Here is a 12,523-nt window from a genome sequence, read left to right on the forward strand (position 1 = left end):
CTATATCTAATAATAAATAAAAAAATTAAAATAATAATGCTATCATCCATAGTCATATTGATCTTTACCTTTGTTTAGTGTGCGTTTCTTTTTTTAGCAAAGAAATTAAACCATCACTGTATATGTAAAATGTTTAAAGAGGCCCTTTTTAGATTCATGATATAATTCTAAAAAATGCACATGATATTCCCTCATTGTAAAGTATTTATTATATCCCACAATGGGGAAATTATTAAACATGATATAATTCAATAAAAAACTGCAGGTAACACCTCGGCATGTTGCCGGTAGAGGGGTTTGAACCACCCCTACAGACAAGTATTCCCTCATTGGCTAAAGTCTAATGTAGTTTATTCTGCTTAAAACTCAACAATGAGCCACATTATTGAACTTGATGACCTGTTTTGAGCCAAATCTAATGTGTATTAATCCGCAGCTCAAAATAGTCCCCAACAAATGCACTATTTAAACTCCTGTTTGTTGCTTTGTAAGTTCTCAGCTGTTTTAAGAAAAAGACTTACCTTTTATTTTGTAAGGATACAATAATTGATGCTTTTGGTCACACAGCGGGCAGCTACATGTTGTAAACGACACATTTTTATCACCTTATAAAGTTTTTATAGCGAACTAGTATGCAAACAGTGGCTTATTTATTCACACATCCAGCAGACACAGAGCAACATTAACATTCAACCGTGGACTGTAAAACCAGAAGCCTAGCAAAGCTGAAAAACTGAGCAGCTTTAAAATACGTCAATCTTCTGGAACCAGTGGCCACAGACAGCGTGGTAATGAGAGCTGGGGGTTTGTTGAACATAAGAAGAAATATAAAATAACATCAGCATCATCCTTCCATAACCACTAAATGTACAGATACTGATCAGACAACAGATGCTGTCGGTAGAAATAAGTGTTGGATCACAAAGGTTTTTCTACGTTAGCATAATTTAGCAAAAAAACACCCAACAGCTCATTCTTTAGCGTGATAATAATTACAGCTGGGAGAGGGAGGAATATGCAGCTCCAAAGTACCCGTAATTACGATAAAGAATGTCTTCAAGCGCATCATGACTTTTGTGCAGTGTTTATTAATGCATGCGTGCTAATAGAGAAGCTTCCACCTAAGCAGAGCTCACAGCCATGAATATAAAAAAAACAAAAAATATGCAGATTCTAGACACGCATGCATGGCGAGAAATGATCAGCGTGGTCCGACCAATCAGCTTCCTGCACTTAAATCCCCCCCGTTGTATAACAGCGATTGACTTTCGAGCATTATGTGTAATAACGCCACACCAGTTACAGCCTGTAAATGTGAAGTTAATTGTTCAGCTAATTGCTTATTATCTAACATTTGGAGGCGGTTTGATACAACAGCTGACTCTGTTTTATTGCAGGTAACCAGTCGATGTAGCCAAACATGATCATGACACGCTTGTTTTAAAACTTCATGGCTTTAATAATCATTCGCTTCAGGACAGCTGACTGAACACTGGAGCTTTTCTTTTTTCTTTTTTTCAGCATTGTTAGGATTTATATTCCTTAGAAAATGACACATATTCAAAACTTTGAGCTTCCCAATGAGTCCACAGCCTCCCAAGTGTTTGCTCAGCAGCAGGTGTCAAGGGAGCAGAAGATGTTTCTCATTAGCTTTTCACTCAGTTTGAGAATCTTGCCCCCGCGGCATTAAACAGATAGAATTATTCAAATGTCTTTTAAAAACACCCAAGTAGAATTTAAATGATTGTTCTGGAGGAGCTTGGTGAAAGAGATGTATTGTTCTTTGCCTTTACAGCAACAAAAAGCCACCTGGCCTCCATCATGAGTTTACAGATTGCTCCTTTAGGTGTCGCTGAGGGTTTTTTTTTTCTCCACACATTTCCAAGAGCGATTAATCAGTCGGACCCGTTCAGGTCTGTCTCCGTCTCCCCGTCATTGTAATTACTGTACAGCGCTTAAGGACTCCTACATTTACATAATTGATTCTTTTTTTATCAAGACACGTCTCGCTATCTCTCTCATACACAATCTGTTATGCAGAATGGATTTTTTTTTTTTTTTTTTTTTTTTTTTAAACGCAGGCTGATTTGAAATGCTGATCTTTGTTCCGTTGTCTTCTTCTCCCTCCATCTCTTTTAATCTCTTTTCTTTTTTTAAACTGCACTGCTCCTCCTAACTCCCGTCCTCCTTTCCATCATCTTTTTCAGCATTCTATCTTTTTCCTGCTGCAACAACTTTCCTCCACTCTCCCCCCATCGTTCATTCTCGCCCCTCAGTCCCTTCTCTGTTTTCTTACTGCAACATCAGTCTCTTTCTCTTATTTGTTATCACTTGCTCGCCTCCCCTGGTTTCATCTTTTCTTCCCCCCCCCCCATCTTCATTCCTCCAAGCCTCCCCTCACTTCCAACCATTTCTTCTCTTTCAATTTCTACTTCACCCCTTGATCATTTCATCTTTTTTTCTTTGTCCTGCAGCTCCCTTCTCCTCTCATCCCTTCACCCCTCTTTTGATTTTTCCTTTAAGTTACTTTTTTAAATTGCAGAGCATATACAGTTCAACTCAGGCCTCTAATTCTTTGTGTCTCTCTTACTCTCCCCCTGTCCCAACAGGCCCACCTCCTTCGTGTGGCAGAAGAAGGATGGAGAGCTCCCCCCGATGGCCAAAGTCGACGGTGCTTTCTTGCACTTCGAGAGGCTCAATAAATCTGATAATGGCGTCTACCTCTGCAACGCCGACAACGGCCTAGGAATCGACGAGGGGGAGTACAAACTCCTGGTGCAAGGTAATGACGAAGAGTGACAAGAGGGAAAGAGAACGGACAGGAAGTGGGAAATGTGTGGTGGTGGTGGGGGGGGGATGTAGAGAAAGAGTTGGGATGTCTTCTTCTTTTACTTTTCTTCATCACGTTTCTTTATTTCTGTCGTTTGTTGTGGCTTTTGCTTGTACTTCTTCCATCTTTTTTCTCTTCTGATTTTCTTTCGTTTCTTTTCCTCCCGTCTTTTTTTTTTGTTGTTTTTTTCTTTCTTTCTTTCTCATCCAACCGCGCCACCATCAACAACTACGCCACCGCTTGCCACCCAAACGCTTCTCGCTCGTTCTTGCGCTCCTGTCCCTCTCACTTTTACGTGTCCCATTCGTTCGATCCACGGCCATTTTTTGCGCTTTGCTTGCTCATTCCAACTCCTCCTCCTCCTCCACCTTCTCCACCTCCTACTCCTCCTTCCAAGATCCCTTGGACCCAGACTCCCCAGACACCGCCTTGTCCTTCGTCGACTCTCCAACCTCTCCATCTTCCTCCACCTCCTCCCCCCCCGCCCTTCTCTCCTTATGACGTCTTCTCCAGCTCCAGCTCTGTTCCAACTTCTTCCTCCCCTCCTGACCTCGCCCCAACCTCCACCTCCGACTTTACCTCCACTTCCTCCTCCTCTCCTGACCTCACTTCCACCTCTGACTCCACCTCTACCTCCACATCTGACTCCACCTCTACCTCCACCTCCTCCTCCCCTCCTGACCTCGCCTCCACCTCTGACTCCACCTCCTCCTCCCCATCCTGACCCACCTCCACCTCCACTCCACCTCCCTCCTCCTCCCTCCTGACCTCACCTCGGCCTCCACCTCCACCCCCGACCCCTCCGAGGCTGAAGCGCCGACCACCATCTCCGTATTCTCCTCCACCAGCCTCTCCAACGCCCTCTTCCCCGACCTGCCACTCTCTCCATCCTCCTCCCCTCCTCCTCCTCCCCGCCCTTCCTCCGCAAGCATCGCTCCGTCCACTGGCAATTCCTCTTACACCTCCCCCGCCTCCTCCCTTACTCCCTCAGTTTCCGTCCGACTGAATGGAGTTTACACTTTCACAGGTAAAACCATCTGAGTTACACACTTTCACACACACCTGCAAACAAAAGAGATCTGAGAAGCTTAGTAATGGAGTGGAACAATAAACACCATTCAAGCTACTACTTGGCTGTTTTCTTGTTGTTTTTACTGAATACACAAACTGTGCTTGCATTGTGTAGTAGTCAAGGATACTGGGAGTTTGTTTTACATTCTCACACGCACACTTGCAAACACCAACACATACTCAAAGCTGACAGCGAGAGAAGAATGGCAGAAACACAATGAAGGAAAATGGCATTCATGTGGCCGTTTCACAGCTGTTTCATCTTTTTTTTTCTTGTTTTTCCCTTCCCTCCTGTTGATAATCCCCAACCCCACCTCCAAACACACACTCCTCCACTCATCTAAACAACCGTCCATCCATCCATCCACTCATCCATCCATCTAAACATCCGCTTGAGAAGATGCCGCAGACAACATCACAGGTATAACTTTTCCACCAGTCATCTGTCGTTCTGACTTTCTGTCGTTCTAACTTTTCATCCACCCGTCTGTCTGTCTGTCAGTCTGTAGGTCTGTCAGTCTGTAGCTCTGTCTGTTTTTACATGTCTGTCACTCTGGGGGAAAAAAACAAGTATAGGGACACTTTGAACTTCAGCAGAAGGATTAATATTTCATACTGCTGCCCACGTAATGCTTTGGTGCTGCCCATATATGCTCAGACACAGGCTCACACACACACTTACACACACACACACACACACACACACACACACACACACACACACACACACACACACACACACACACACACACACACACACACATTCACACCGAGAGCACTCACATCTATCTATAAAGACACACACGAGCATGACCCCTTAAGTGGTACAAGTCATTTACACAGTGTTCCACTTCCTCTGTGTGTGTTTTTCTATATGTGTGTGTATGTGTGTGTTTTTCTGTGTGTGTGTCCATGTGTGTGTGTGTGTGTGTGTGTGTGTGTGTGTGTGTGTGTGTGTGTGTGTGTATGTGTGTGTTTTTCTGTGGTGAGGGGTGGTGTGGTGGGGGGTGAGGGGTTCCAGGCTTGGAGGTGTTCTTGGGTCTTGTCTGCTTTCCTTTGATGCTGACAGCAGGATTTATGGGCTCATTCTGAGTCTCGCCTCGTCAGCATGCCCCTCTCACCTCCACGCAGGCCAGCCAGAGTGTGTGTGTGTGTGTGTGTGTGTGTGTGTGTTTCCCATTCTGTGTGTGTGTGTGTGTGTGTCATTCTGACTGGTGCTCAGAGTCTCCCCCCTCTCTCCCCACCACCCTCATCCACCACCCCTCCCCTATTCTCTCTGTTCTCTGGCCTCTGGCTGGCTGTTGTCGTGCCCCTTCACTTCTCCTATCTGGCTGAAATGTGACGTTTCCCTCCAAATTTGGCCGTTTCAGCTGATCATTTTGTGTCCCAGCTGGTTGTAATGTGTTCCTTCCCCTCTTCAGTTTCAGTTTTGCCCTCATTTCTCTGCTTGTCAGTGGCTGTCGTGTGTAAATAGCTAGCTGTTTCCTCGTATGCCTGGTTGAGTCCTTGCCCTCCACATTGGTTTGACCACTCAGACATTCACAGAGTGCAGTCTCTTCTTTTCCAACTCCCTTTCCTTTGTATTCCTTATTTCTAAAAAATGTATATTCTTACACTTTTTTTTATACGGTATGAGAAGTGCTGCTTTAGAGTTATGCCTTTCAGAAATGACACCCAGCGTCTGATCTGGTCGGAAAAGTCAGGCGAAATAAATTATGTATCAAATTATTTCTGCATAGATTGCTTTCTCCCCTGAGGAGAACAAAAAACTGAAATATCTGCTGTTGGGTGAAAAACTTGCATTTATAAAAAAGAGAGGAAGAGAAGTGGTCTCGTTTTCAGCTTGTCAGATGTCAATTGTCAACTATGTAAGCAAACTACAAGTTTACAAGTATATTTCTACTAGTATAAAAGTATTAAAGTATAAAACATATATACTCATATTATTTCCATCTCTTCCCCAGAGCACAACGGTAACATTATCTGACAAATACAATTTAGATATTTCAATTTACAGCCTTTAATAAACTTTGGGTTATAAAAGTTTTTTTCTCTAAAAGTAAATTAAGTCAACTAACTATACTTTGTTATTATTAAAAAAGATTGAAAATCCAACCTAATTATACTTTGGTATAATACTAAAGCCTAATACTAATAGTAATTATACTTTATAGTTAAACACACATTAAGTGGAGCCCTTTTTTAGTAACTACATCAGCAGTTTTATACAAACTTTGAACACAAAGTCAAGGAAACTTAATTAAAAAAAGTATATTAAAGTATAACAAATAGTCTTTCAGAAAATACTGTATACTTGAGTCTACGTTCTTTATGATTTGGGATCCACCGTGGCTGGATTAAAATAGTTGCCCCACATTCCCTGGTTGTTAATCCAGCCTTGGAGTGTTTTCAGAGCTTCTTGGTCCACAGAAGAAGACAAAAGAGTGCAGTGATTTCACCCGACATCAGCAGCCTGTGTTCCCACAAGGTCCTTACAAGTGTTTGGGACTTAGGTCGGTAAACTTTTGCAAATCCTGTTGCATGTTAGTCACGAACAGTTTTTAATGAAGGGTGTCGTGGTGGCCCCCTTTTTTCTTTCGCCTGGCTTTTTCTTTCTTCATATCCTCGTCTTTGTCTTCTGAAGGTTTGCCGCTGTGCCTGGGTATTATATATTGACAAGTCTCCTCTGCTCCCTTGTTCTTTCTTTTCTTTCTGCCTTCTCTCTGTCACTCTACCCATTATTCTCTCTCTCTCTCGTTCTCTGTTTCTGCTGCCTTTCATCATCTGTCTCCCGTTTCCACCAATATTCACACGTCCCCCCCCTCCTCCCTCTCTGCTCTAAATCTCTGTCTCTCTTTCCCTTCTCTCCCCTTATTTCTCTCCCTGTCTCTTCCTCATACTCTTATCGCTCTTTGTCTCTCATCCCTTCTCCCCTTCCCTCTCTCATTATGTCTCCCATCTAATCTTCACTACACCACCTCCTTTTCTCCTCTCCTTTCTCCTTTCTCCTCCTCTCCTCTCCGTCTCACAACTCTCTACTTAAGACCCCACAGCCATGTCGACTTCTTCGGGGGTGGACCACGCCGTGATCGGAGGGGTGGTGGCTGTTATCGTCTTCATCCTGCTCTGCCTCCTCATCGTCCTCGGCAGATACCTCATCAGACACAAAGGTCACCTGCTCTCTCTCTCACACACACACACACACACACACACACACACACACACACACACACACACACACACACACAGATACAAGCTGACGCACTCATGCATGCATGCATGAGTGTACGCCGCGTTACGCTTGCATAAATATGGATACATGCGTACCAAGATTGGATCTCACACGTACAGACATGCATATGCATACAAATCCACCCAATGCACAGAAATGCAAATGCACTCATACCTATATATGCATACACCTGACTTATTTTACTGTCAAAGCATAAATTGAATGAATGACAGTAAGGGAATGTTTATTCATTGCCTTTTTAATACATTTTAGTTCACACAACTTCCTGTGAGATAAGGTTTCGTGACGTCAGCGATATTTCAGCAGCACAGATTATAAAGTGAAATATGGGGAATAAAGTGATGCATTTGAATCTAAATGTTTAGTTACCCTGTTACTCATGTGCTCTGTGCGTGGGAGACAACAAGACAGTGCTTCTTTGTCTTTCATTTGACTCCTATTCAGTTCTCAAAAACACCTTTTTTAGCACACAAACAAAGAAGAACAAAGCTGATTTAGATGTCTCAGCTCCAGCAGGAGACAGGTGAAATTTAAAAGGCCCTAAACGCGTCTCAGCACCCAGGTGGCACGGTTGATAAACACTCTGCCTACCTCCGCCACCCCAGTGCTCCACAGCTGGTCCAGAATATTGAACACTTGGTGGCCAGTGTTCACAGACGCCAAGTCTGTGAGGAATCGTGTCCGTGTCGCTGCACCTAGTGACTCCCTCCAGGTTGGGTAATGCACCTGAGCAGAGGAGGGTAGGACCTGGGGGGTGATAGTGTGAAGCTCCTCACTGTCTGGTGACTAAATGTGTTCAGGTTTGCGGACCAGCAGAGGAGGGAGCAATTACACGGACTGTGCTACATGAAAATGGGTCATTCGACTGTCATTTCATTGCCATTATGTGCGAGTCAATGCAGATAGCTCTCACTAATGAAGCATAAAAGCAATCGATGAAACAACTAACAATATGTGCACTTAGAGGATAGTGCTCACAAAGCAATACTTCCCAAGGTCTTCGCAAAAGTATCGATCATTTTAAAGGTCCCGTATTGTAGAGAATGAGATTACCATATTGTTTTTAATCGAAGAGCAGGTCTAGGTGTTATATAAATACTGTGAAAGTGAAATGTGTATGCAGTCATCGGTAGAAGTGACGCTAAACTGTGTAGTCGACTCTCACAGTGAGTCGCCGACTGCAGTGGCGCAGTGAAGACGGGGACAAGGCCGATGGGAAAGACCGTAAAATACTGACCAATCAGAGCAGACTGGGCTTTTTCGGGAGGGGGAGGGACCTTAAAGAGACTAAAACGAAGCGTTTCAGACAGAGGTTGAAAACGGGTATATTCAGACAGACAGTATGAGAAAAATAAAGTGTTGTATGAACATTGAAGCTTGCTAACATAATCTATTAGAAACCCCAAATACAAGTATGAACATGAAAATGAGCATGATATGTCTCCTTTAAAAGCAGGATCACAAAATGATCTTACCTCAAGTTCCACTTGCTAGCCTTTTCCAGAGCTTTCAAAGACATCTCACAGTTTTCATCAGCACATGGCATCTGTATGGAAATTCTGTCACGTCCTAACAGCTGGTTGGATAAAGGGAAGATCAAAACCCCAACTCTGTTCAAAGATGGAGCTGGCGTCACATGTGGATCTCCTACTTCATCTTTCTCTGTCTGTTTATGTGACCGTTTTTTGTCCTGGGTTTCACAGACAGCAGATATTGTCTCTTGTCCATGTCATGTTGCATATTGTTTACAATCACATGACTAAAGTTCCATACCTAGGTCACATGATGTCAACAGAGTCAACTCCAAAACAACTAGTTTAAGTCTGTTGGTTGATACAGACAGTGAGATGTGGAATTTGAGTTAAGATTATTTGTCAAACTGTTATTTCAAATGTCAAGAATGCACTTTCAGGCTCACTTTAAAAATTTGATATGAATGTACAAATATGATCATTACGAGAACAAGTCTGGGTCGACTAGGTATGGATCGTGTATGGTTCTCTTGAGGCCTTAAAAACCTCCTGTAATAGAGAACTGTCTGAGCTTGTTCCTTATAAAAGAATAATTAGATATTCCCAATGGGGAAACTAAACACGCCGACCAATGATGAGACTTTGCTGCAGCCTGTCTAAAAACAGCAAAAAGAAGTTGAGATGTCTCTTTGAATCTTAGCCAGAAAGCCGCCTGTAGAATAAGATCTCCCTGAAACATGGGACGGGGTTTTACTTAGATGACAAAGGCTTCATGGAGCCCTTTAAGTACTGATTTGGGGATTTGGAGGTTGAAAGACGTCTAGATATCTTGGTTAAAAAACTGGGCTAAAAAGTTTTTAGATGTCTAAAGTTTGTATGACCTCTGTTTGTACTGTTTTTTAATTATGAAATAAATTAAAAAATATAATAATATATATAATGATGTTCACTTTTCTACTGAATTTAGCCCAGTTTTTTTCCCTTTGCATCTTAATGTTCTTGGACCTGGAATGTCGGGTAATTTGAACTGACTTTTTCCTCCGTTATGACTCATCATAACCAAAATGAAACCTCTCCATAGAACAATCACGTTTGGTACCCAGATAAACACATTTGATTTTAGTTGTTCTCTGGACTTTGTGTCTCCTAGAGTTCCAACAATCTAGAGAAAGCTTTAAAACACAGTAGTTCAACGACATTACAAGCAAAAAAAAAAACATAAAAAGAAGTGATAATTAAGACGTCATATTGGAACATCTCCCCACTACAATGTTTATAACAGTCCCTGGCCTTTTGTCTTTTTGCCGTTCCAATGTTTGACTTTTACTGCGTCAGCAATCTTATTTCTCCTCCCCCTTGTCTCTCTCTCTCTCTCTCTCTCTCACCATCTGTGTCTCTTGGACTCTCCCCCCCCCCCACAGGAACGTATCTGACCCACGAGGCCAAGGGCTCGGACGACGCCCCCGACGCCGACACGGCCATCATCAACGCAGAGGGAGGCCACTCCGGAGCAGAGGACAAGAAGGAGTACTTCATCTAGATAGAGGACGGGAGCGATGGAGGAAAGGAGCGGGAGGAGGAGGAGGAGGAAGAGGAGGGGGAAGAGGAGGAGAAGAAGAAGCTGGAGGATGTGGATTAGGGGAGAGGGAAAGGAGTGAGGGTTGGGGGAGAAAAAAGAAACCTCCATTCGTTTTCACGACGCTTCAGTTCTTCACTCGGTTGGAGGGATGACGGGAGGGGAGGAACTGTGGGAGGATAAAGAGATGAGTTGAGCTTCAGCTGATACTACCCTCTTTGCATTGATACAGGGAAGTGAGATTTTGCACTGACATACTGACGGACTGAAGTTACACACACACACACACACACACACACACACACACACACACACACACACACACACACACACACACACACACACACACACACACATACATACACGAGTCAGTTTTGGGGGTAAACCCTTCTCACGTGGACTTGAATGCTCGTAGATGCTCAGATTAACAAACACAAGCCTCTTTCTCTACTAACACGACTGAATTCTTTCTGAATGACACGTTAACAGACTTTTACACAAGCATCATATCCCACTTCTAACTGTCAGCGCCTCGAAAAAAAAGCAAAATTGTAACTCACATTCCGGCATTCCGGGAGCTGATACTTCACTCGTCAACACCTCGCAAAAACCCATTTTCCTCCACATTTAAACCAAACCAAACTCTGTCTTTTAACATTTCTGTTTGTCCTCATTCTTTCCGTCTAACAAGGCAGTTATCCGTCTGTAAACGTTCTAGTGGCAGATAAAATCCATCCAAAGCGAATTATTACTGACAGTCATAATCTCCCTCTCTCCTCACAGTTTAATCTTTTCATGCCATCAAACCTCTCCCCGCGTCACCACAAACCCTGGTACACGGCCGTGGAACTTCCCACAATGCACCACCACCACCACACAACATGCAACACTCATGCAAAAACAGCATTCCCGCCTTGCGTTACCAAGCCAAGGGGCTCCAGTATACATATATAAATATATATATATAGAATTATATAGCATTCTTTTTACTTGACAGAAAAATGTTTGGTGTGCTGTAAATACACTCTCTCTCTCTTCTCTCCTTCTTCTGTTCCTCTACTCTTTCTCTCTCTCTACATCTCCCTGTATCTCATACAGTCTGTTACTGCATTACAGTAACGTATATACTCTTTAAAAAAAAAAAAAAAAAAAAAAAAAAAAAAAAGCCTGCCTGTTTTTATTACATGCGTGGATATGCAGAGTCAAAAACTATCAATATCTGGGAAAAAAAAGTATTAAAATAACAACGATGATGTTGCGATGAAAACTAACCTTAACTGCAAATATTTGTACAAGGAATGTTTTCCTTCTTTTTTATTTCTTTTTCTTTTATTCCCTTTGTTTTTTTGGGGGGACTTTTGAGAGTTTTTGTCTCAGTGTGTTACTGTCAGTGTTAACAGTTTACAGTGTCTGTCGGTTTGTTAGTCCAGGAGTCCATACATCAAATTTTACGACGTGTGTTTTTGATTTTTGAGGTTCAAAGTTTTGATGCTATTTCCTTACTTTTGTTTTTCCATCACGCCACATTCAGTGTTGCGCATTTTCCACCTGCCTTGTCGGCCCTCTGCTCCCAAACACTGAACTGTAGCAAAACCTCGGTCGAACGCAGCTTTTCGAAATAAAAGGTCTCAAAGTGTTTGGTGGAGTTTTTCCAGGAGTGGCGCTGCCAGCGGCGCACGTGGTCTTCCTGCTCAACGTGCGGCTTCGACTCCGCCATCTTTCTCCCTGCTGCAGACTGCTCGTCTTGGGCGAGGCCACCTGGCGCTATATTCATTGAGTAGTGACATCATGACTTCCTCTAAGAAGCTGGCAACCGCCGTTGCTTCTGGAAGGTGAAAATGCTCGCTTGCTTTCCACTACATGCTTTATAACAAACTTCCTGGCAAAAAAAAAAAAAAAACCTTTCCGTTATTGTTTCTTTGTGTGTGTGTGTGTGTGTGTGTGTGTGTGTGTGTGTGTGTGTGTGTGCGTTTGTGTTATTGCAAGCAGGAATCCTTTGCCAGCTTAGCTAAAGGTTCCCATAAATGAACGGTGTTTTATTAAGGTTGGGAGTTCGCCTCGGCGCTGGCAAGCTCCACTTGGCCCGGTCGTGGAAATTGATTGCAATCTAACTAAGAGGCTCTGGGCTCCAGACTGCACGCATGCCAAGGTTTGGCTTTGTGGGCAGCGAGCCTGAGCTGGAGTCTGAGCAGCACTCACGCTGAAGAAAGTCATTTAGGAACGTAAATGTCCTCTTCTCTTTTTTTACCCCCTCCCCACCTCCTCTCCAATCGTCCATTTCTTTCCATTCTTTAATCAATCATCTCGTCTGCGTCCTGATC

At 43.2% G+C, this 12,523-nt stretch overlaps 1 protein-coding gene across 1 annotated transcript in view; it reads left to right on the forward strand.

Annotated features, from left to right (window-relative positions):
• cadm3 (cell adhesion molecule 3) overlaps positions 1–11,358 on the forward strand; it is an 87,136-nt gene extending 75,778 nt beyond the window's left edge. The window contains 4 exon segments of the mRNA XM_054596857.1: positions 2,610–2,782; positions 4,302–4,322; positions 6,946–7,071; positions 10,048–11,358. Of these exon segments, the coding sequence (XP_054452832.1) occupies positions 2,610–2,782; positions 4,302–4,322; positions 6,946–7,071; positions 10,048–10,166 (439 nt within the window). The 3' untranslated portion in view covers positions 10,167–11,358.
• Positions 11,359–12,523: the final 1,165 nt, after the last annotated feature.

Source organism: Anoplopoma fimbria, chromosome 3 (assembly GCF_027596085.1).
Source record: "Anoplopoma fimbria isolate UVic2021 breed Golden Eagle Sablefish chromosome 3, Afim_UVic_2022, whole genome shotgun sequence".
NCBI classification, from domain to species: domain Eukaryota; kingdom Metazoa; phylum Chordata; class Actinopteri; order Perciformes; family Anoplopomatidae; genus Anoplopoma; species Anoplopoma fimbria.